This window comes from Aquarana catesbeiana, linkage group LG11, assembly GCF_042186555.1.
Source record: "Aquarana catesbeiana isolate 2022-GZ linkage group LG11, ASM4218655v1, whole genome shotgun sequence".
Classification (NCBI taxonomy): Eukaryota; Metazoa; Chordata; class Amphibia; order Anura; family Ranidae; genus Aquarana; species Aquarana catesbeiana.
Genome location: NC_133334.1, coordinates 25,806,197 through 25,831,970, shown reverse-complemented (window position 1 = coordinate 25,831,970; position 25,774 = coordinate 25,806,197). Strand labels below are relative to the sequence as shown.

The following is a 25,774-nucleotide window of genomic DNA, read 5'->3' as shown; positions in this document are numbered from 1 at the left end:
ATTGTTCACTTAGTATGCTGACATCTAGTGGCAGTTTTTAGGCCACTTTAACTTGTTTACTGACATGAATTGATATCCCCCTCTATCCTCCCCTCCTGATTAGTCCTGTTTCTTCCAGGTTCCCTCATTCAGTGTTAGACTTTCCTAAGCCCTGTTTCAGGGAAGTACTATAAGGGGAATTATCTAAGCAGGCTTGGGCATGCACAGCTCCTTGTTAATTCCCCTCATTATCTTTTCTTACACTTCAAAACGTACATCTTCCCCACCCAACATACCTTGCCTAACAGCAAAACACTCTCCTCTTTTGAGTTGGCTACTACTAAAGAGGTTACACAACTTTTCTCAGATGCCCACCTAACCAATTGTCCCCTGGATCCTGTTCCCTCACAACTACTACGGTCACCCTCTTCTTCTCTCCTATGCTCCCTCACTCACATCTTCAATCTATCCCTCTCTAGTGGTACCTTCCCCTCCCCTATAAAACATGCGCAAATCACTCCCATACTTAAAAAGCCCTCACTGGACCCTACCGACCTGAACAACTTAAGACCCATCTCATTGCTCCCATTCACCTCTAAACTTCTAGAAAGCTTAGTCTACAACCTTGTCTCCAAATATCACCCAAATCACTCCGCTCTTCTCAAGACCTCCTACTCTCAAGCTCTCTCGTCTCCTCCTCTCATGCTCATCTCCAGGATTTCTCCAGAGCCTCTCCCATCCTCTGGAACTCGCTACCTCAACCTGTCCGGCTATCCCCTACTCTTGCTACCTTCAGGCGATCCCTGAAAAATCTCTTCAGGAAAGCCTATCACATCTCTAACTAATCTTTTACCACTTCCATCAGCTCATTCCCCACAGTTACAACCTTTTGTACCACCTGCCCCACCCTATTAGATTGTAAGCTCTTCTGAGCAGGGCCCTCCTAATCCTCCTGCATTTTATTGTATTATAACTGTATTGTCTCCCTTTTACATTGTAAAGCTCTGCGTAAACTGTTGGCGTTATATAAATCCTGAATATTAATAATTCCCCTCATATTTTTTTACACTTCAACACATTCTCTGTATTGCAATTATCTGACACAAAATTGCATTCAACATCTGTGTCTTACAGAAGAGTTAAGTTCAACCAGTCAGAATCCCAACTCTGTATATTTATTGTTTGGAAGGAAATTTGGAAAGAAGCCCCTCCCACCTACATCCCTTCCTGGGGACCTAAAGATGTGTGTGTAGATTAATGAAAAAAATAAAATAAAAAATGTAACCCCTTCCTGCCCACGCTATAGCCGAAAGATGTCCTCCTGTGCTCGCGATGCCCGCGCTCCCCTTGCGGCGCCCTCTGTGATTACAGAGTTGTTCAGCTGATCACAGATTGGGGTAAAGGGACAATCATGGCGGCACCGGACACAGCTGATTATGGAAGTAAACACAATCCGGTTATCGGCTTTCTTTCCTCACGCTGACAGCATGAAGAGGAGAAGTAGAGAGCTAATAACCGGCTTGTGTTAAAAGGACATTGGCACTGATAATCAGGGCACCGATTATCAGTGTCCTAATTATCTGTGCAGTCCCAGCAGTGCCAATCAGTGCCCACCAGTGCTGACAATTAGTGCCCACCAGTGCTGACAATTAGTGCCCATATGAGCGGCCAATCAGTGCCCATCAGCGCGGCCAATCAGTGCCCAATCAGCGCCGCCAATCAGTGCCCATCAGCGCCGCCAATCAGTGCCCATCAGCGACGCCAATCACAGCCCATCAGCGACGCCAATCACAGCCCATCAGCGACGCCAATCACAGCCCATCAGCGACGCCAATCACAGCCCATCAGCGACGCCAATCACAGCCCATCAGCGCCGCCAATAACAGCCCATCAGCGCCGCCAATCAGTGCCCATCAGCGCCGCCAATCAGTGCCCATCAGCGCCGCCAATCAGTGCCCATCAGCGCCCCCAATCAGTGCCCATCAGCGCCCCCAATCAGTGCCCATCAGCGCCGCCAATCAGTGCCCATCAGCGCCACCAATCCGTGCCCATCAGCGCCGCCAATCCGTGCCCATCAGTGCAGCCTCATCAGCGAAGGAGAAAAATTACCCATTTGCAAAATTTTATGACAAACTATGAAAAATGTTTTCCTTAGCAAAAAATAAAAAACCTGGTGGTGAGTAAATACCACCAAATGAAAGCTCTATTTGTGTGAACAAAATTATAAAAAAAATATCATATGGGTACAGTGTTGCATGCCCGCGCAATTGTCATTCAAAGAGTGACGGCGCTGAAAGCTGAAAATTGGCCTGGGCAGAAAGTGCCCAGTAGGCAAGTGGTTAAACAACTGTAGTATCAAGCTACAACAGAACAAAAATTGAGAAAGTGAAGGGGGTGTGAATACTTTATGAATGTACTGTACATACAAGACTAGACAATGTACAGCTTACTTAGTCCTTACTAATATCTTAAAGTGGTTGTAAACCCTTACATTCCACTTTTTACTACAGGTAAGCCTATTATAACAAGGTTTACCTGTAGCTACCGTGGATATCTCCTAAAACTGCACGGTTTAGGACAGTAATGGCGAACCTTGGCACCCCAGATGTTTTGGAACTACATTTCCCATGATGCTCATGCACTCTGCAGTGTAGTGGAGCATCATGGGAAATGTAGTTACAAAACATCTGGGGTGCCAAGGTTCGCCATCACTGGTTTAGGAGATATCCCCTATATCAGCATGTACCGACATCATCGTCACACGCGCACTGAAGCAACGGCTCCTTCGTGACGTTGCTTCAACTGACACACCGTTACCGGCAGCTCCCGCACCTACGATGAGTGATGTAATCGCGGCTCCGGCTAATCACAGCGCCGTAGCCCGCGATGTCCGGAAATAACTCCGGGAGCGATGTTACCAGCTGGAGCAGTGTACGGGGACCGCTGTGGGGGCTTCGTTCTAAGGTATTTCATAATGAGCTAGTACGCAATGCATACTAACTCATTATGCCTTTGTCTTGCAGGTTTTTTTTTTTTACAACCACTTTAATTGGGTCAAAAACGTTGTTTAGACTTGTGTAAGTGTATGACTCTGGCGTTTTATTACATAACGAAAGAAAAAAAAAAACACGGATGACTGGCCAAGTTTTCATGCGGAGGACCACAATAACATCCAAGCGTCCCAGGACAATACAGTACAGGAACAGCCCCGCACTCACAATCTCCGTCTTGGCGTCCTCCTTGGATTTCACCTTCGTCTTCTCCCACAGAAGCTGCCATCGCTCTGAACTCTGACTCAAGGCGCTCTCCAGTCTCTCGATTTCCTGAAATCAGAATGCACTGTCCTGAGCAAAACTTCATCAGATAGCTACCACCCCCCCCCCCCCCCCCCCCGGCAATAAAATACAGATTCTTTATGGATTTCCCTTCTCGGGGAACCTTTAGATGACACTAGAAAACGAGGCGAGCCAAGATTAACATTCGATCCTTACGAAGGAACAGCCTCTAGTGAGGAAGGACACTCGATCGGGGCAGTGCAATAACACGCCCCTTAACCCGACCTATTGTTCCGCTGACAAGATGGGAATGTGATTTAAGGGTTGGGATGCATATGAGAAGGAGTGGGGAAGGCTCGTTTTGGTGGTGGAAAATCACCGGGACTGGATCTGAGATGAGTACAGATCTGTGGATGGGTGTTGGGAAAGCCAATTCTTAAATGTGGTCATCATAAAAACTCTCTGCCAGCCAAGGTTTGGGCAATGCTGCAAGGGGCCAGGACTGGCACCAGTGGCAGTAATATGATGCCAGCTGCGGAGAGGCCGCCTGCTTTATAGATTTGGCGGGGGGGTAGCGTTAAGGTTTTGTCATTATTTACTAAGCCTGGAGCAGTAAACGGCATCTTATTTCTTGTTTTATGATAACGAAGACTCCACATGGAGCTGCGATTAAACTGTCACTTTGGAAGAACGCTTAAAATTTCAGTAACATTTCTTTTACGACCCTGGAGAGCCTTTAGTTATTTAAGGTCACCAATGCCGATCCAAATGGAATAAACAGCACTGAGCACAAACACATTCGTCATAGTTTGTATATCCGGTCTAGATACCGGAGGATGGAAAACCACACACACAAAAGTACATTTTACATAAATAATAATAAGAAGAAATGAACATAATTCAGAGAGATTTCCCATGGCCACATGGAACGTCAAAAACTTCCTATAAAAGTTTACATGAATGAAACAAAAGTTTCACTTTAAGTGCTCATTCAGATGAGCACTGAGACTCGTCCTCAATGCCGAGTCGCTTATTGCTGCGCCTGCATCCACCTCGGAGCTGCGCGCCAGTAGCCTAAAAGATGCAGCGGCTGCACGGACAAGCGGCTGCACATCAAAATTTGACATTAGGGCAGGAGCGTGGATCTTAATGCACAATGCCTGCATGTCAAATTTTGGCATGCAACTGTGTCTATGCAGCCGCTGCATCAATAAGCAGCTCTGAGGTGGATGCACGTGCAGCAGAAAGCAGCCTCAGCCCGGAGGACGGGTTTTAGAGCCCGTCTGAATGAGCCCTAAATCATATTAGGATAAGTTAAAATGATCACGTTTACAAACTTGCAATTCTGTAGTTAAGATCATGTCCTTCATTCGTTAATTTTGCAAAACAATCAGGCTGCCCCTTTTTACATGGGCGATGCTGGTGACTCGCGATTTGCAATCTAATGCAGTTAGCAGGCGATCAGGAGACCATATGCCACTTCCTGTAAGCCTCTTTGAGGAAGTAGAAACATCCAGGAAGAATATAATGCAGTAAAAGGACAAGCAACACACACTGGCAACCTCCCAACATGAGGCTTTACCAGTAACGTGTTTCACCTCCTACAGGGCTTACTCATAGGGAATATGTCCCTATGAGTAAGTCCTTATAAGGGGTGAAACACGTAGTACAGGTGTCCCACATTCTGCTGACTTCTGGTTACAGTAATTCGTTTTCAAGGGAAAAAAATGCGCTTATAAACAATTAAACCTAAACAAAAATGATCCAGGCTGCAACTCTGCTGTGAGATATAAACACAGTCAGAACACAATCAAACCTAAAAGAGTCGCGCTACATATTGAAATAGCAAACAATCAATATAAAATGAGAAAAAACAAACACAGTGCACAGATTAATTGCAAAATTAAATAGAAGTCCAGTAAAGGTATTGTGAAGAAAATAAAGTCCTTGTCATATGTAAATAGAAGTTCAAGGGAATGGCAGAATCCAGTGGCGGTCAGTGGAATTTCTTTTGGGGAGGGGGGCGGAAAACAGTATGCCACTCCCCACCTCACCCTATTTTAAAGCCTATTAGAGCCTCTGGCTCTAATCAGGTGCTTAAAAAAAAAAAAACCTGGCTGCTGTAATTAATGCACCCTGAAAGGGGCCAGATACTTGCATAGACGGTGGCCACGGCGGCCATAGATAGATTCATGCTATGTATGAATCTATCCAGTATGCATATAGGGGGTGACCTGGAGAGAGGGGGCGGCGCCCGGGCGCCCCCAATGGACGGGCCCCGCCCCTGGCAGAATCAAACAGCTATTTTTTAGAACAAAAGGGATGAATTCATTGGGATACTACCAAGATGATCTTCGCCATCTGCATATCGGTCCTTAAAGCGGTAGTAAACCCGCAGACTTTTTTTTTTTTCCTACACCTGTAAGGGAAAAGGCATAATGAGCTAATACTAGCTCATTATGAGATACTTACCTTAGAACGAGTCCACGCCGAGGGAGCTGACATTTCCCCTCGGCGTGTCTTCTGGGTATCTTGGGTTCGGAGCTGTGAGTAGCCAGAGCTGCGATGTCGTCACTCCCGCGCGTGCGCGCGGGAGGCTTCTTTCCGGCAAGGTCCGGCGTCTGCCGGGCTTTCAGCCGAGAATCCCCTGTGCGCATGCGCCGCTGCAGTCAGCGGCTCATTGCGAGGGGAATATCTCCTAAACCGTACATTATAGGCTTACCTGTAGGTAAAAGTTTAAAAAATAAGTATACAACCGCTTTAAGGAGACCTCATAGGAACGTTACAGGAAGACCCTAGTGGGGTGTTTAGCCACATGCCTTGCTGACCTTCCCTCGTAGAAGGTCCCATTTAGCTGCCAAGCTTGTATTTTTTACTCCATTCGGGTGGTGGTGTTCCAGTCTGGCTTCCACATATGGTGATGGATGGTGACTACACACATATTGGATTTTTTGTTTACATATAAAGAGGACTTTATTTTCTTCACTATACCTTTACTGGACTATTATTTAATCTTATTTAAAGTGTTTACGTTTTTGTATTTTCACTTATTTTGATTATTATTTCAATATGTAGCGAGACTCTCTTAGGTTTGATTGGTTACAGTAATTAGACATATATGATTCATTTTGTTACGAATCAAAATTCGGATGTATCCAAATCTCTGAATCACAATAGTAACGGATTTCAACGAATCCGAAATAACTTATAACAAAACAAATTATCCGAATTCAAAAATGAATCTGCATTCGAATTTGAAATGGAAGCATATTGCAAAAAATACTGTAAGGTATAATTATAAGTGAAATAAGAGGATTCAAACCCGCTGCTTTAGAGAATAGAACAGAAAATAAAGGAATAGAATAGAAAAGAATAGAATAAAATAGAATCGAAAATAAAAGAATATAATAGAAAATAAAAGAATAGAGTAGAATAGAAAACAATAGAACAGAACAGAGAAAATTGAGAAGAAAATATTAGAATTGAAAAAAACAGAATAGAAAGAATCAAATTCTAGAACATAAAAAAGAATAGAATAGAAAAAAATAGAATAGATTAGAAATGAATAGAATAAAATAGAATATATATAACACGAATCTGAATATATGAACTTAACGAAGGAATCCTACATAAAACAAAACTATTTTTTCCGTCATGCACATCTCTAACTGTGATAATACACCTCTCAGTGATGCCTGATATCTCTTACAGTTGGGAACCTCTGGCACTGAAGGGGTAAATAGTATGGGCTGAGACTGTGAAGGAGTGACACTGTCCCCTCAGCCATTCACAAAACTCAACTAATGCAGAGCACTGAGTGTCATTTCTGTCTGCTCCCTCCTTCGTCTGCTATCCTGACACCAAGAGAAAAAAGGTGATGGGGAGGGACTTCCAGCTGATTGACAGCCTCAGGTCTGTTCTTGTGTACTGTGTGGAGGGGTGGGGGGGGTGTCCCTTCCCTCCAATCAGCTCTCAGAGCTCTCCTTACTGAGCTCTACAGAGTGTAACTTCAGCTCTCCGCCCCCTTTTTTTCTGAACTCTCAGACAAGCTTATAAGTTCTGGACTGTAAATGGCTGTAGAGAAGAGAAGATAAACAGGTACAACTTATGTAGGAGGATTTGTTTAATTAATCTCTGTGTATCATCTGAGACCAGTCACCTCACAGGGTATATGGAAGGGATTACAACCACTTTAAAGTGACATTGGGGGGTCTGAATGTCTCCTACCTGCAGAATACAAGCAGAACTCCTAAATACACGTCACACATATATCTTCTCAACGATAAAGTGACAATGTCATCGGCCATCCAACTTACATTCATAAGATGCGTTATGGCGTCCGGCTGTACTTTGCTGACGTCATCATAACACGGCCACACCACCTTCCTTTTTCCTTGCTGAGAGGCTTCTTCAACTTGCTCCTCGGGGGCGTGTAATCTAGAAGGGGATGCCGTCCAATCGTAGGATGGGCCCAATGCCAACGTCTCCTCGGTGTAGTACTCCCACTTCCTCAGGGTGGAGATGTTGGCACTTGGTTTTAACGCCTGGAATGGGAAAAGGGGAAATACAGCCAACAAGCAAAATATACCAATAAAACAGTTTGACAGTTTAAAGCAAGGGTCTCAAGCTGGCGGCCCTTCAGCGGTTTTTGCGGAGCTACAAGTCCCATCGTGCCTCTGTCTGTGGGAGTCATGCTTGTAATTGTCAGCCTTGCAATGCCTCATGGGACTTGTAGTTCTGCAGCAGCTGGAGGGCCGCCAGTTTGAGACCCCCTGGGACGTAATGCAAACAGTCGCCAACCGGCTGTATATGGAGAAACGAGTGACAACACAGCTCACAGGCTTCACCTCCACATACCGTGTGTCCCCTACCAAGCAACCCGCCTGCTCCCTGGACTAGTATAGATCACTATCCTGCATATGACATTCAAAACAAATGAGCTCAAATCGCACCGCACTGAATTGCATTTATAGTGTGAACTGAGGCTAAGTGAGTTCTTAGAGCGTCACCAAACCCACATCATAAAAAATTATAAATAAATGGTGTATTACATGCTGCTCATAATCACTCAGTCACTATGGGATTTGTATTCTGTATTCTGCAAAAAAACCTGGTTGATCCTGCTGCTCTCTAACTCCCCCTTCTGTCCATGTCCCCAATTCAGCTAGGGGTTTTACAGAGCAGTGTTGGCAGCTCTGCACATGCTCAGTTTTCAGTGATTTTCTATGCTGAGCATTTCCTCCCTATCACATCTGAGCAGTCCATGTGACTATAGAGTCACACAGGTGGGCGTATACACAGTGGTAAATGACAGCCCTCTCCCTCCCTCCTCCATGCCCACTAACATGGGGGCGGGATATTATGTGTAGATTGATGGAGGCTTCACCTCCCTGTTATTCTAGGACACAGGCTGGAGGGGTGCGACACAGCCTGTGACTGCCAGAAATCCGCCCACACCATGTTATTGTCCAAAATAATAAAGATTTTATATTAAATATTTATTTGCATGACAATTTAATACAGTTTATTGATATTATTTATTTATTTTTACTCTGTATTCCAAAGGCGTTTTTTTAATATATTGAACATGTGACCAGCAGCAGAGGACCAGAAGCTCCTCCTGCTTATGTTTCCCTGCAGACAGGCTGGGAGAGAGCTGGGTCATGTGATGGGTGGATATTGATTAGGAAAAAGGTACTTAGATTTTTTTTTTTTTTTTTAATAAATGAAAACAGTGCCATCATCCAAATACAGAATTAGAAGGGAGAATGTAAATTATACAGTGTGTGTGTTTAGTATCACTTTAAGTTGTAACGATCCCCTGAGATCCAAGGCTCATCCCATTTTTTTTTCCTTCCTTACCTCCAGTTTGGTCGGTGCGTACAAATAGTTGAAGAAGACGGGACTCTTCCTGTGCGCCCTCTCGATATATTCCCAGATACAAATGCCTTTCCTCGTGTGTTTGTCTCCTTTATCTTCAAACAGGGTGCCTTAAACAAGAGATCCTATCATTAAAGCTCAAGTTTAATCTGCTTAGAGTTTGCCTTCCTTGGTTTCCCCTCTCCCCCCGCCATGTTTTCATTACATACCTTATTATAGACCCTGTGATATCATCACCGGGTCTCTAAGCTTCTCTAGCCGCTTGCCGACCACACACACTGTAAATTTACTGCTACAGTGCGAGCCGGCTGCGCAGAATCACATATATATACAGTGGAACTTTGGTTAACGAGTAAGGTGGTTAACAAGCATTTTGAAAGACGAACAACTTTTTCTTTTAAATTCTGACTTTTTTTTGTGAGTGTTGTCTCGCAAAAGGAGCAGAATTCAAGCTAATGGGGTGTGCAGTACTGCATTTGGCCAGAGATGCAGGGGGGCGCCGGGGACACTCGGAACGGTTCAAAGCCGTTCGGAAATACTCAGAATCACTCTATTCCCGAGCTTTTCCGAGTTCAGCTGAGCTATCCCCAAGTATTTCCAAGGATCTCCCGCGCCTTCACCTCTGGCCACATGCGGTATTGCATGTAATAGAAGTCAATGTGGAAGGAATTATCTTTGTTTCCATTGAATTCTATGGGGAAACTCGCTTTGATAGGCGAGTGCTTTGGAATACAAGCATTCTCCTGGAACGGGTTATGCTCGTAATCTGAGGTTCCACTGTACGTGATTGTTCTCTTCCTGGTAGTGTGCTGTCAACTGACTTCAGCACATTCCAATCAGCGGGTAGCGGCCAATGATTAATGGCCCTGACCCACCGATTGGCGGAACGGATGACAGGAGAGAGATCTGTGTTGGCAAACAACACAGATCTCTCTAGTGACAGCGGGAATGTGCCAGGTCTTGTCTCCTTGCAAAGCAGGGAATAAAGACCGGCACATTACTCAGTAAACTCAGCACACACTACACATAACACTACCTAGGCACACAGCTAATCCTTTGATCGCCCCTGATGTTAACCCCTTACCAGCCAGTGTCATTAGTACAGTGACAGTGCATTTTTTTAAGCACTGATCACTGTATTAGTGTCACTGGTGATGTCAGTGTCAGTCAGTTCCCACTCAGCGTCAGTTAGTGTCAGACTATCCGCCACACTATCATAATCTCGCTATAAGACCCCATACACACTATTCGATTTTCTGCAGATTTTTCTCTTCAGATTTACCAAAACCATATAATATGAGGTCAAACCTTAAGAGTTTCAATTTGTATGCAATCAGGCAGGCCCTTGTACTACATAGTTTTGTTAAATCTGAAGACAAAAATCTGCAGAAAAGCTAATAGTGTGTATGGGGTCTAAAGCCTCGTACACACGGTCAGATTATTGGATGAGTTTTTTGTTGCATGCTAGTCTCAAATCGAAAGTGAAGAGGGTACGCAAATTTTCTGACGACAGAATTCAACGTCAGAAGGGACGTAATGTGTTGAATTGTTTTGTATGTGTTCTTTCATTTCTGAGCATGCCCAGTCTTGCTCTTCAGAATTTTTTTTTTTGTCAGAAAACCGTACTAATGAAAAGAAAATCGGACGTTGTGGTCACATCAGACAAAAAATTTGGATCCTGCACATCCAGTTTTTGTCTGCTGAAAATTTGTAATCGGCTGTCAAAAGCAGCGTACTAACGATCAGAAAATCGGCAGATTGTTCATTTTGCTGAATCGATTTCATTCAGTAAAATGTTTGCTTATAGAAATGAAATTCATTGCTATAAGCAACCAATGTGTAAACAAAAACCCAAAAAACAAAAAAAAAAAAAATACTGATCACTTCCCCAGAGTAGTAAAATGTTACCGCTTTTTGGAATGTAGACGGTCCAAGGTATTTAGCAAGAGGCATGGTGAGTTTTATAAAGTTGATATTTTTCTGTCAACATTTCTTGGAAAATGGAAGAAATTAAAAATGTTTATTTTATTTTTAACATTTCTATTACATGCTGTCACCAGTGCAGTACAGCATCATCATTTAACTGGTGTGACGGTGATCAGGAACACTGACTGAGGACAGTACAAAAAAATAAAAAATAATTTTAATTAGATTTAAAAAATTTATTTTTTTAAATGCACTTTGACCAGAGCAATATAATGTTGCCATAGTAACATTAAATTGCTCTGGTCAAAGTGCGTTTAAAAAAAAAAATTGTTAAAAATCTAATAAATTATTTTTTATTTTTTTTTGTACTGTCAGTGTTCCTGATCACCGTCACACCAGTTAAATGATGATGCTGTACTGCATTGGTGACAGCATGTAATAAAAATTAAAAAAATAAAACATTTTTAATTTCTTACATTTTCCAAGAAATTATGTCAAAAAAATGTCAACTTCAAAAAACTCACCATGCCTCTTACTAAATACCTTGGACCGTCTACATTCCAAAAAGGGGTCATTTATATTTGTACTGTCCTGACATTTTTGGGCCTCAAGAAATGAGATAGACCGTCAGTACATAATTGATTAATATTCAGATACCATAACTTTCCTAAAGACTAAATATTATATACCGATTTGGTTTATTTTTACCAAAGAAATGTAGCAGAATACATTTTGGCCTAAATTCATGAAAAAAGATTATTTATTTGTAAAATGTTATAAACGGAAACAAAGAAAAATGTGCTTTGCTCAAATTTTGCTATTTTTTTCGTTTATACAGCAAAAAATAAAAAAAAAACCCCAGTGTTTATTAAATACCCCCAAAAAGAAAGCTCTATTTGTGTGAACGAAAAGGTAAAAATGTTGTTTGGGTACAGCATACATCCCAACTTTCTGAGCTGGGAAGGAGGGACACCTATTAGCTAAAGTATGTAAGCATAGGACACACCCCCCTGCCACGCCCCTTTAAAGGCAAATTATTAAAAAAAAAAAAAAATTGTTAAACCAACAAGTGCTTTTTTTAACCACTACTATTTCTTTATATTGGCTTTTGGAATTTACAAATGCAGCAATTTAGAATTTGGATGAAAGGTTTAGCGCTGGGAAACACTTTTTGATAGATAAAAAGTGCATTTTATATACATCTCTATAGATCAGACCAAAATGAGGGACAAATGAGGAGGAAAGAGGGACATTGCTCCAAATCCGGGGCAGTTGAGAGGTATGGTACAGTGTTGCATGATCGTGTCATTCTAAGTGTGACAGCGCTGAAAGTTGAAAAATTGTCCTGGGCAGGAAGGGGGTGAAAGTGTCCGGTTGAAGTGGTTAAATAAAAAAATAAATAAAAATTCCAGTATATATCCCCACAGTTTTTAGACACTATGACTTTCACACAAACCAATTATTGTACATTTATTGGAAATTCCTTTTTTTTTTAAATACCAAAGACACGTAGCAGAATAAATTTTGGCCTAAGTTTTATGAATACATTTGTTTTTTTTACTGGAAGTTTGTTTTATATTATATTATTAATTTTATATATTTTAATATTTTATATATTATTTTATATTTTATATTATATATATATATATTTTTCATTTATAGAATATAAAACCCGATGGTGATCAAAATACCACCAAAAGAAAGCTCTAGTTGCATGAAAAATTGTATTTGTGTACAGCGTCGAACAACCGCTCAATTGACAGTTAAAGTAACGCAGGGTCGTACCGCAAGAAATGGCCTGGTCATGAAGGGGGGGTAAATCTCCCTGAGGTGAAGTGGTTAGGAAGGAAATGCAGGCAGATAACAGCCCCCCCCCCCCCTCCCCCAGAACTCCTCTGGCCCTGATACAAGCGGTGGGCTGCCACTAATTTCTTTACTTCTGGGGGGGGGGGAATAAACCTTTTGCGCTCACATAAAGTAGTTTTAATTCCCCTATGTAGCCCCCATCACTTTTCCAGTGTAAAATAACAAATCAAATCTCGAACGTTTAAATCTACATTCAGTTTAGAACAAAAACAATAATCCACTTCTGTACTGTGTCAGATTTCTAAACAGTTCTAATTTTAGAGAAGCGGGAGTGATGAAGTTATGTAGTGGAATGGAGACGTGTTTGTATTATAATTCTATACATACAACATACAGATATGGTGCCAAACGCTCTTCAACGTGTTTATTTGGCTTTTTACAACATTTCCTTCTAGCCCAGTTTTAGCTCTTACTAGGTTATATGGTGACCCTGAGATCGGGATTCATTATCATTTCAGTCATTTCTTGATGGCCCCCCCATTGAGACTTACCCTCCTCCCCATGCTCCTCCGCTGCCCTGATTGGCTGCGGGAGCCTTGCACTAGAAGGTCTATGAGAGCCAGTGGCGGGTCCATCCATACAGGGTGCAGGGGCCCGGCCCCCCTAATCCATGCGCCCGGCCCCTAATCTACATGCAGGGTGCCGGACAGATGGAATCCAATGTTTTTTGTTTTTTTTTAAGCACATGATTAGAGCCAGAGGCTCTAATTGGCTTCAAAAATGGGTGGGCTCGGGGCACAGAGCACTGCGCCCTGAGCCTGCCCAGTTGTGTGACAATAGCAAATTAATATTCGCTATTGTCTTCCTGATTCTCCTCCCGGCCAATCAGGAAGCCGGTCCTGAGACCCGATCGGCCAGGGAGATTCCCGTTCTGTTCAGCCGGGAGGAGAAGCAACGGCCTGGCTCTCCCTTCCCCCTGCCTCCTAAGGTCAGTCCATCTAACGCCGGGGAGGGTGCTTGTGGCAAACGCCGCCTTTCTTGTCCACTGTCTGTCTCCTGTGGGAGGGGTGCCTGGTGTTAGTTTGCCGCCCCTCCCGAAATAGCCACCACTGGTGAAAGCTCTGTCTCAGTCTGTTGTGGAGCTTACTCAGGGGCCAATAACCTTACTTACTTACTTCTGCCCCCCCCCCCCTTTCAGTGTGCTGAGGCTTCGCGATTGGCCATCCAGGTGACAAGCACAGGATGGTGGGAAGAAGGTCACATGCTCCCCATACTAGGATTGCAACCTTTTCTTCAAGCCAAACCCAAACACTTTGGCAGCCCAGGACACCTTTGGGTGCCCCAAGGAGAGTAGTAATGGGGTGCATATAGTGTGCTGCAGCTAAATTGCTCTTGCTGGCATCATCACCCTGCCCCCAGTGATGCCGAACCTGCCCCCCAAACAGCCGCCCGCAGCTCCCCGGTGCCAACAGATTTGTGTTTGACTTTCTTGGTTACTTGGGGAGCCACAGCCCGGTCTGAATAATGTGTCCGGGTTTCAGTCCACCTGAAACCTGGACACAAGATTCAAAACCCGGACTGTCCCGGTGAATCCCAGACAGGTGGCAACCCTACCCCATACCCAAAAGTATCGTTATTTACATGAGCTCCAGCAGGTAAACAGAGCAGCAGGGGAGTGAGGTGAAGGGATCAGCGGGATGGGGGTGTAGTATCAACTGAACCTCATGCATGGTGCAGCATGGGCAAGATGACACAATTACTTTAACCACTTCATCTCCGGAAGATTTGACCCCCTTCATGAGGAGGCCATTTTTTACTATTCAGCACTGCCCTGCTTTACCCGGTAATTGCGTAGTCATGCAACACTGTACCCAAATGAAATTTATGTTTTTCACACAAATAGAGCTTTCTTTTGGTGGTATTTGATCACAAATGGGTTTTTTATATATAAAAAAAGATATATGAACGAAATATAAACGAAAAAAGACCAAAAATATATATTTTTTTACTTTCTGCCATAAAACATATCCAATAAAAACAATGGGGAAAAAAAATTGAATTTCTTCATAAATTTCATAGATACCCAACATGTCACGCTTTAAAATTGTGCATGCTTGTGGAGTGGCAACAATCTATGGTATTTAAAAATCTCCATAGGCGATGCTTTAAAAGCCTTTACAGGTTACCTGTTTAGAGTTACGGACGTCTGGTGCTAGAATTATTGCTCTTGCTCTGACGTTTCCAGCAATACCTCACATGTGTGGTGCGACTGCCGTTTACATATGCATGTAGGACCAATGCGTGCGTTTGCCTTTGCATGCGAGCACGGGGGCGGGGGTTGTTTTAAACTTTTTTTTTTTTCCTTTACACTGTTTCTTTACATTTTTTTGATCACTTTTATTGCTGTCACAAGGAATGTAAACATAGTGACAGCAATAGGCATGTGACAGGTCCTCTTTATGGAGATCTGGGGTCCCCAGATGTCTCCTCTGTCCTTACAAGCATCTGATCACACCAAGATCGATGAGATCAGATACTTTCCAAATTTAAAAATGGCGTCGTTGACATCCGGGGAAACCACAAGTGACAAAAATGCTTGTCGTTTCCTATATTATAGAGCTCATCAGAGACCTTCTGGACCTCGACAAGCTTTATGGTAAGCCGGCAGAACCACTGGCTTTCATTCTGGGCTCACTGGCGGGACACGGTAGAGCTCAGAGAGGCGACCTCCTTCACCACCTGTAAAAGCTATCCAGCGGTTAATTGGCCCCTTGGATGGCTTTTACATAAAAGCTGGCCGCTGGCTGAGAAAAAAGAAAAAAAAAAAAGAATACCGAGATGATGCCTGTAGCTGCTTTTTTTTTTTTTTAAAGGCTACAATGAGAAATAATTACTTTTGACGCTTTGCAACCGCACTGTAAAGGCCACAGGCGCGATTACAGTGCGATTGTGGTGCGTTTCAATAGAAGGGAATGAAGGCAATTGCAAAGCGTCAAAACTTGCCAAACTCTGCAGGCAGAGTTATTTTTGCCACGCTGCAATGTGAACACCTCCATCCGCTCTCCATTGTAGCAATTTTTTTGTGGCATTGAAATGCGGTCGGGAAGCGTTAAAAACACGACTCAACCACCTATTTTCAACGCTTGCGTGAAAGAGCCCCAAGACCGCCAAATATGTAGGTGGGTTCCCAGGCCTCCACAACCCTGAAAACACGTGGAAGGGATAATTTGGAACAAATTTGGCAATTCTGGCTAGGACCAAATACCACTGCGACAATACTTTATAGTTCGTTTCTAACGCCATGATAGATTTTGGTATCTTTTTTATTTCTGTGGTTTTTCTATGGAGGTGACTATTCTGGTACTTGCCCTCTTATCCGCCATTTGTACCACTGATCTTACTTTGGATTATGTTATGATCCAGGTTTGCATGACCTATAAATGCAAAATTTTCAGTATACAACTTTAAGCCTCAATGTGTTCGTACTGGTGACCCCACAATAGGAATAAAACTTTTTCACAGAAGAGAGTTGGACTCGTAGCCACTCATTAAAATTAGAAGAAAAGAGGTTTAACCTTAAACTACGTAGAGGGTTCTTTACTGTAAGAGCATCAAGGATGTGGAATTCACTTCCACAGGCGGGGGGCATTGATAGCTTCAAGAAACTATTATATAAGCACCTGAATGACCACAACATACAGGGATATACAATGTAATACTGACATATAATCACACACATAGGTTAGACTTGATGGACTTGTGTCTTTTTTCAACCTCACCTACTATGTAACTATGTCTTGCATTGTGTGTTTATTTTTTATTTTTTGCAAAATCATTAAAAAAAAAAAAAATGTATATATTGTAGGCAAAGAAAAAAACAAAAAAGAAATATATCTGATGTTCGTTCACTTTACCCACGGCGATGCCTGAAATGTGCACACTAGGAGTATGGGACCCATGGGGGGGATTTGTAACATAAGCGTTTGTGGGGGGGCTTAGAGTAAAGTGTCCTCATCCTTTCAACTAACTCTTCCCCAGGAGAAACATCTGTCTCGAATGTAGAATGTTTACATGAGTAGGTGAACGTGAAAAAAAATAATAGCGCAACATCGCAGTTCACTGTCCCCTTTATTTAATCTCCGTTAAATCAACCGCCTAATGATTTATGGTCCGGAATAATGCGGATGACACAATTTGTCATTTTCGTACATTCTCCTCATTGCTGCCGAGTTCGTCAACCTCGACTTTCCTAAACACGACTTGCCACTTATTGGAAATAATTGTGAAGAATGATCCCCCCCCCCCCTCCCTCGTGTAATGCCGCCACATACCGTGCTCCAGCCTCTCGTAGTCCGAGTCCAGCAGGAAGGTCTTGAAGCGGTTGGAGACGTGATGGAATGCCAAAAACTTGAGATAGTAACGATTGAACTCAAACTCCGTGGGGTACTGATTGTGTATCTGAAAGCAAAAAAAAAGGGAGACAATGACACGGTTTTAGTGTCTGGGTAGGTCTTGGAGTCAGCTCCGTTAAAATTCTTATGACAGGATAATGGGTGAAGATGGTTCTAATCGAGGACACGTTTTATCGAAAATACACCCAGAGGAGCCCCCCCCCGAGCTGCTAAGGTTCATGAGATCTCCATACATATGCCCAGCTAAAAACCACGTGGGTGCCAAATGATAAGCAGAGATAATTGTTCATCACCGCTAAAAAGCATTTCTGTCCAGATATTCCACATGGTGTCTGCTAAGTGATACAGATGGCTTTGTATGTGATGTCATAGGTACAGAACAAAATACAGGGTGGTGCAGCCTATAGAAATCAAAGTGTTACAGTGAGGGGAAAAAAATATTTGATCCCCTGCTGATTTTGTAGGTTTGCCCACTGACAAAGAAATGATCAGTCTATAATTTTAATGATCGGTTTATTTTAACAGTGAGAGACAGAATAACAAGAAAAATATCCAGAAAAACACTTTTAAAAAAAGTTATTCATTGATTTGCATTTTAATGAGTGAAATACGTATTGATCCCCTATTAATCAGCAAGATTTCTGGCTCCTAGGTTTCTTCTATACAGGTAACAAGCTGAGATTAGGAGCACTCTCTTGAAGGGAGTGCTCCTAATCTCAGCTTGTTACCTATGTAAAAGACACCTGTCCACAGAAGCAATCAATCAGATTTCAATCTCTCCACCATGGCCGAGACCAAAGAGCTGTCCAAGGATGTCAGGGAGAAGATTGTAGACCTACACAAGGCTGGAATGGGCTACAAGACCATCGCCAATCAGCTTGGTGAAAGGGTGACAACAGTTGGGGCGATTATTCGCAAATGGAAGAAACACAAAATAACTGTCGATCTCCCTCGGTCTGGGGCTCCATGTGAGATCTCACCTTGTGCAGTTTCAATGATCATGAGAACGGTGAGGAATCAGCCCAGAACTACACAGGAGAATCTTGTCAATGATCTCAAGGCAGCTGGGACCATAGTCACCAAGAAAACAATTGGTAACACACTACACTGTGAAGGACTGAAATCCTGCAGCTCCCGCAAGGTCCCCCTGCTGAGGAAAGCACATGTACAGGTCAGTCTGAAGTTTGCTAATGAACATTTGAATGATTCAGAGGAGAACTGGGTGAAAGTGTTGTGGTCAGATAAGACCAAAATCAAGCTCTTTGGCATCAACTCAACTCGTTGTTTTTGGAGGAGGAGGAGGAGGAGGAATGCTGCTTATGACCCCAAGAACACCATCCCCACCATCAAACATGGAGGTGGAAACATTATGCTTTGGGGGTGTTTTTTCTACTAAGGGGACAGGACAACTTCACATCAAAGGGACGATGGACGGGGCCATGTACTGTCAAATCTTGGGTGAGAACCTCCTTCCCTCAAGCCAGGGCATTGAAAATGGGTTATGGATGGGTATTACGGCATGACAATGACCCAAAACACACGGCCAAGGGAACAAAGGAGTGGCTCAAGAAGAAGCACATTAAGGTCCTGGAGTGGTCTAGCCAGTCTCCGGACCTTAATCCCATAGAAAATATGTGGAGGGAGCTGAAGGTTCGAGTTACCAAATATCAGCCTCGAAACCTTAATGACTTGGAGAGGATCTGCAAAGAGGACAAAATCCCTCCTGAGATGTGCAAACCTGGAGGCCAACTACAAGAAACGTCTGACCTCTGTGACTGCCAACAAGGATTTCTTCACCAAGTCATGTTATGTAAAAGGGGTCAAATACTTATTTCACTCATTAAAATGCAAATCAATTCATCACTTTTTTGAAATGCGTTTTTCTGGATTGTTTTTGTTATTCTGCCTCTCACTGTTAAAATAAACCGACCAATAAAATTATAGACTGATCATTTCTTTGTCAGCGGACAAACGTACAAAATCAGCAGGAGATCAAATACTTTTTTCCCTCACTGTACTAAACCCAGGACTCTGCAGTCACTATATCTGGTCTCCCACAGTACACAGAACATGGAAATGCAATTATTTTACTAAATATAAACTGCTAAATTCCTTTTTCTCATCAGCAGTATACAGTAGTCTTGCGACTTCTATCAGTGTCTGGTTAAAGCTTGTAGGAGGAAGTTCTCATTCTCCCCTGACTATCCTATGAGGCTGCAGGACCCCTGACCCTCTGTCTGGTCAGTGCTGATTGGCCCTGTGCTGAACACATGCACCCTCCCAAGAAATAAGAAAAAAAACTCTCTAGCAATACACACCAAATTGGGCATGTGCAGAGTGCCCCCAAGACTTTGTACTATCAGGAGATGGATTGGAGACAGTGGAAGGGGGGAGGATCAGAGAAGACAGGATCAAACAGCCTTTTTACACATTGCGAAAGATTAACCCATTAGGTTCCACAGTGAGTATAACAAGCATGCTTTACTGCATATACAGACTGATTTTACTGTTGTGGGTTTAGTAACACTGGACTGGGCTTTTTTCCATGGGGCCGCATATTTGCTTATTATATATATATATATATATATATATATATATATATATATATATATATATATACACACACACACACACACACTATACAGGATTTATATAGCGCCAACAGTTTACGCAGCGCTTTACAACTATATAAAGTATTTCCCTTTGTGCTAGGGAGCGCATTGATTCCAGGTCACCTGATCACTGTGAAGCCCCCCCCTATTTTCTCTCTTTGTGAATTGATGAGACAGATACATTGTATCCTTCTCTGTCCTTGCAGAGATAGAAAAAAAAAAAGTGTGTGTAGAAAAAAAAAAAAAAAAAAAATAATAATAATTACAAAAAAAAATAAAAAATACCTAGATCAAGCTTTGATCTAGGTCAGCCCCAGGGTTAGCGTTTGGGTCATAGTCAGGGTCAGTATTTTTTGGACAGGATTTATTTTAATTTTTTTAATTAGTATCAGTGTGTTTTAAAAAGGATTAAAATTTTTTTTAAAAAAATCGGCACTATTGTTTCTGGGCTGTACTACGGGTACAAACAGCAACTAACATACACATATGTGGTATTTCTGCGATCAATAGGTTGCATTAAGGTAAAAAAACACGAGGGTTTACAACCCCCCTTTAAAACCGTAATCTTGTAACTTTTGGAAATGCCAGCAAAAACGTGTCTGTGCCAGTAAATTTTTGGCGTTGTGTCAGTAAATTTCAATCTGCTAGGTTGTCAACACTGGTTTGCAGCTTGTAACTGAGTTTTAAATAAATTAAATTGGAGGTGAAAAAGCTGAGCTTATGTTGGTTACGACAACCTAGAAATGGTCATACAATGACATCACTCGCCAACTGCGTCCCCAGATGTGATTCTTAGAAAAACAAACAAAAAGAAAATCATTAAAAAAAAACAATGGTATCCTCTGCATTCGGAATTCAGCTGACACCTGCAGAATCTGGCGTAAACAAGTTTTCATGAGCGTTGTGAATTTGGAAAGGGCGCCATGTGTTCTGTGTATGGTATGCTGGACATGCATGTCCTGGAAACCGGCAAACACCGGACACGTGGCTGATGGAGGAATTTACATGCACATGTGGACTCCGAAGTCTCTGAGCTGCAGCTTCAAAACTTGACGAAGGATTCATGTAGATGGGTGTTCTAGTACAAACACTGCCTTTTCCATTTGAATACATATGTAACAAAGTCACGGGGGCCCCTGAAGCCCAATGGTGACCTCCAGAGCTAAGGACAGCTAATATCCTTCAGTGTAGAGTGGGTTACCAGGCATGGTGGGTGTAATGCAAGATGAACAGGTGGGCGCCAGACACTTTTTTGAATGCAAAAAGATTTATTGTCTCTTAACCAGAACTGTGGGAGAGAGGGTTAGGGCCAGGACACCCTTAAGTAGATGCAAAGATAATTAGCAGACTCCAAGACTTCTATAGGTAGACAGCTATACAGATGAAGGCCTCCAGCCAGATACAGCTTGTGTATAGGTAGGACCACTGTCTCCTATGGCAATAATCTTGGAGCTGTTACTAACGGCAATTGAAGTCAACTATTTGCAACAGGAACAGTTCTTAGTTTACCCCACACTCACTCACTCACTGTGGGTCTTCACTCAACGAGCTCCCAGTCTCTCTCACTAGACTTCAGATCCACTAGCCACTGGATCCCCTGAGCTCTTCCACTGGTAGCACTCAGTATCTTCCTCAAGCGTTAATCCCGCTTCCCTGCTGGGTCCCTGGCTTGGCACTCAAAGATACTCTTCAAGTTTCACCCTTGTGGACACGTTAGGTCCCTGGCTTGGCACCCACTGATGCTCCACAAGCCTCACCTCTGCTGTCCCGCTGGGTCCCTGGACTTGGCACTTGCTGAAGTTTTACCACTTCTTCACCGTCCCCTGTTGGCGAGAAGTCTGCTCTGGTACTGGCCTCAGCTTACTCACAGCGGTCTCCGGTAACAAGGTAGATGGTCCCTTAGTGGCGACAGCTTCCCCTCTACCTCCGACCACAACTGGTTCCCCTGGCGGCAGAACAGTTACTTCTGGTTGGACTACAAGCCCGCAGTCCCAACCCTATGCTGCTCTCCTGCTTCTGGATAGGCCCTCAGACAGCCTAGCAGCCAGATGTCCCCGGGATAGGCCTTAGGGTTCTGGCCTAGCAGCCCGGGGCAATACGACACAGGTCCACCCAGACAGCCATCCAGGTGGCACAGAACCCCGATTGCCCAAATAAATAGGCTCTCCTAGCAGGCCAAGGGACACAAGAAAATCCCTGCCCATTGGCTAAGACACCCCATTCATTCATAATCAGTCCTTGCTATGCCCTTGTCTTATCCAATGTCACCAGATACCCGGCCACCTAGGGACAGAAGAGAGAAGTGCAGTAATTCCAGAACTAGGGGGAAATCAATTGATCTCCTAACAATTGGCCAAGGCAACTATCGCCTGGCAACTAAATTTAATAGCAACCCTGCCGAAACATCAGGGTGCTAAACATGCAATTAGAAACCCCCGTCACATGAATCCTTTTAATGGAGTCCATTGAGGGACACAGGATGGAAGGATAACAATCGCTTATTGACAATAAAGAATGAACAAACATTTTGGGGGAACTGCCTCCCCCTTCTTAAGGTAGGGGGAGGCTGACACCCTGTATCTGATAGTAAAAGACTCTGATGGCTATCAGACTTTTTTACTATCAGATACAGGGGTGGTGTCAGCGGCCGGGGTCCAGACTGCTTGTGTTAAGTGGATTGGAGCTCCTCTGCCTTGCTCTGCTCCTATGTACCCCCACGGAGCCCACCCACCTTCATTTTACATGTATTACCTTAAGAAGGGGGAGGCAGTTCCCCCAAAATGTGTTGGCTTGATTTGTTCATTCTTTATTGTCAATAAGCGATTGTTATCCTTCCATCTTGTGTCCCTCAATGGACTCCATAAAAAGGATTCTACGGTGAGTACAAAATTCCTATTTGAGTTTTCATGCGACGGGGGTTTCTAATTGCATGTGTAGCACCCTGATGTTTAGGCAGGGTTGCTATTAAATTTAGTTGCCAGGCGATAGTTGCCTTGGCCAATTGTTAGGAGATCAATTGATTCAGGCCAAATTTCCTGAACAGAAATTACAACCTGGTACTAGCTAAGAGGATCGCTTGGATATGGAATATAAACAGAAATCAGAAGGGATTCCTGGCTGGCACAGGCTCTGTCACTTACACTTATTTATTACTTTGATTATTTGCATTAGTTTTGGCACCTGGACCAGCACTGTCATTGCAACACTTAAACACCATCTGTCATCAGCAGTATAATAACAGAGAGGTAGAATGCTTGTAGAATGTTTGCCTAACAACCAGTGGAATAAAGACAGGGTACCAGAGTCCATGACAACCTGGGCTCCAAGGCTCGGGGACAGCCCGGGCTCCAAGCCCAGGCTTCAAGGCTCGGGGACAGCCCGGGCTTCAAGGCTCGGGGACAAGCCCGGGCTTCAAGGCTCGGGGACAAGCCCGGGCTTCAAGGCTCGGGGACAAGCCCGGGCTTCAAGGCTCGGGGACAAGCCCGTGCTTCAAGGCTCGGGGACAGCCCGGGCTCCAAGGCTCGGGGACAAGTCCAGGCTTCAAGGCTCGGGGACAAGTCCAGGCTTCAAGGCTCGGGGACAAGTCCAGGCTTCAAGGCTCGGGGACAGCCCGGGCTCCAAGGCTCGGGGACAGCCCGGGCTCCAAGGCTCGGGGACAGCCCGGGCTCCAAGGCTCGGGGACAGCCCGGGCTCCAAGGCTCGGGGACAGCCTGGGCTTCAAGGCTTGGTGACAACATTTTTATATTGTGCTTCATGAATTGCTCTGATGTCTGGGTACATAATAAGAAAGTCCATTGATGCCAAAGTAAATAAAAGCCCAGGCATGCCCAAAATCTACCATAAGCCTAAAGGGAACTCGCTGAATTCACAATTAAAAAAACATAACTGTGACTGCCCTTATAATTCTTCCCAGGCAGATTCTAACCTCAACTTTCTCTACTGTACTCTACAGGTTGGTCGAGGGCCCACCCCCTTGGATAGTGAATGAGATGAAAAAACACACCGTTGAGGTTAACCCTAACAGAAGAGGGCGATATAACTTTGTACTTTGTATGGCTTACCTGGTGCACGCAATCCAGAAACTGCAGGAAGATGGGCACAAAGCCACTACCCTGACTGTTAAGGGACAAGTTACTTCGCTGGCTGAATTTATGGCCAAATGAAAGCCACTCCTTCTCCATCAACATGCGAAAACCCTCCAACGTGCGGTAATATGGATCTCCCAGGAGTTGCACAAGAGAGATGATCTATCAAAAGCAAAGAAACATTTGTTGTGAATTTAGACATTTATATTATATAATTTGAGTGCGTTTTATGCAGTTCCCTGATGCTGTGTACACACAGTCCGACTTACCAACGGGATAACCTCCGTCGGCATTTCCGACAGAAAAATTTAGAACATGTCCGTCGGAAAGTCCGTCGGAAATGCCGACATATAAAAGTCCAATGGAGCATACACACGGTCGGAATATCCGACCAAAAGCTCCCATTGGACTTTTTCTGTCGGAAATTCCGACCATGTGTACGGGCCATTAGTGTTACACCTTAACTGCAAATCTGCAGCAGTTCAAAGTAGAGACACAAGAAATGGGGACAGATCATGGGACCTACTAAAAAAAAATGTGAATGTCAGTTCATACAGTTTGTTTGAATTACTGGTCAGGACAGATGGGTGGCAGAAAGTACCACTCACCACCAAGGCCGAACAAATCCTGGACATCTATTAAAAGCTTAATGCGGAAGACTAAGCAAATTGCCATTAAATGACATTAGTTTAAATGGTGTGTGACCTGCCACAAATGATTCTGTTCGGCCAATTTTGTAATCAAAGCATCCCAGTTAAAAAGCACCAGCCGGATCCTGACCTCACTTTTATCTAATAGAGTTAAAGCAATACAGGTTAGTCAAGGGCGCCCCTGATCGCTCCGATCCGCCCAGAAGCCCTGCAGAGAAAAGAGTGGGAATTTCAAATCCCCAAACTGCTACATGGGCTGCGTGGGCACTGACAACTCAGTACCCATGGAGGTAAGTAGAGCGGGGCCTGAGGGGTGTGCACCTTGTCAGTTCACCTTTTCATCTTTTATGACAAGGTAAACTAACTCTTTAACCCTATTTCCCCATTTATCATCCAGATTCCTGTACAACACAGTAAAGACTTACACTTTCACGTATAGTTTGCTTTCAAACGGTGTCCGAAATGTTTTAAAAACCGCATAGTGCATTTTAAATGTGCTGCATTACAGGGCATATTGGTGAATAGCTGGTTGTTAAGGACGCTGTTGGGTGCCGTCTCCTTAACCACTTCAATATCGGGCGCTTCTCCCTTTCCTGCCCAGGACAATTTTCAGCTTGCAGCGCTGTCACACTTTGAATGACAATTGGCCGGTCATGTAACACTGTACTCAAACAAAATTTTTTATCATTTTCTTCCCACAAATAGAGCTTTCTTTTGGTGGCATTTAATCACCACTGGGGTTTTTATTTTCTGCTAAACAAACCAAACTAAAAAAGACCGAAATTAAAAATAAATAAAAGTTTTTCTTAGTTTCTGCTATAAAATTTTGTTTTCTCCTTCACTGACGGGCACTGATGAGGCTGCACTGATGAGGAGGCACTAATATGTAGAATTGATGGGCACTGATTGGCACTGACAGGTGGTACTGATAGGCAGCACTGATGATGAGGTACTGATTGGCATCTGACATGAGCACTGACAGGCCTTACAGAGGGGCACTGATTGGCACTTTGATAGGCACTGACTGGCAGCTGATGGGCACTTATTGGCAGCTGTGGTGGCACCTTTGGGGGCTGAGCTGATAATCAATGCGCCGATCGGCTCTCCCTGTCAGCGTGAAGCAAGGAAAGCCGTTTACCGGCACGCTGT

At 43.6% G+C, this 25,774-nt stretch overlaps 1 protein-coding gene across 4 annotated transcripts in view; it reads right to left on the bottom strand.

Moving 5' to 3' along the window:
- The window catches only part of SBF2 (SET binding factor 2), a 514,395-nt gene that overhangs the window by 5,733 nt on the left and 482,888 nt on the right, over positions 1-25,774 (bottom strand). For all 4 annotated transcript variants that reach the window (XM_073604094.1, XM_073604095.1, XM_073604096.1 and 1 more), the window contains 5 exons: positions 23,952-24,137; positions 17,198-17,324; positions 9,117-9,244; positions 7,571-7,798; positions 3,198-3,302 (listed from right to left, as the gene is read on the bottom strand). In XM_073604094.1, the coding sequence (XP_073460195.1) occupies positions 3,198-3,302; positions 7,571-7,798; positions 9,117-9,244; positions 17,198-17,324; positions 23,952-24,137 (774 nt within the window). The remainder of the gene's footprint in view (positions 1-3,197; positions 3,303-7,570; positions 7,799-9,116; positions 9,245-17,197; positions 17,325-23,951; positions 24,138-25,774) is intronic.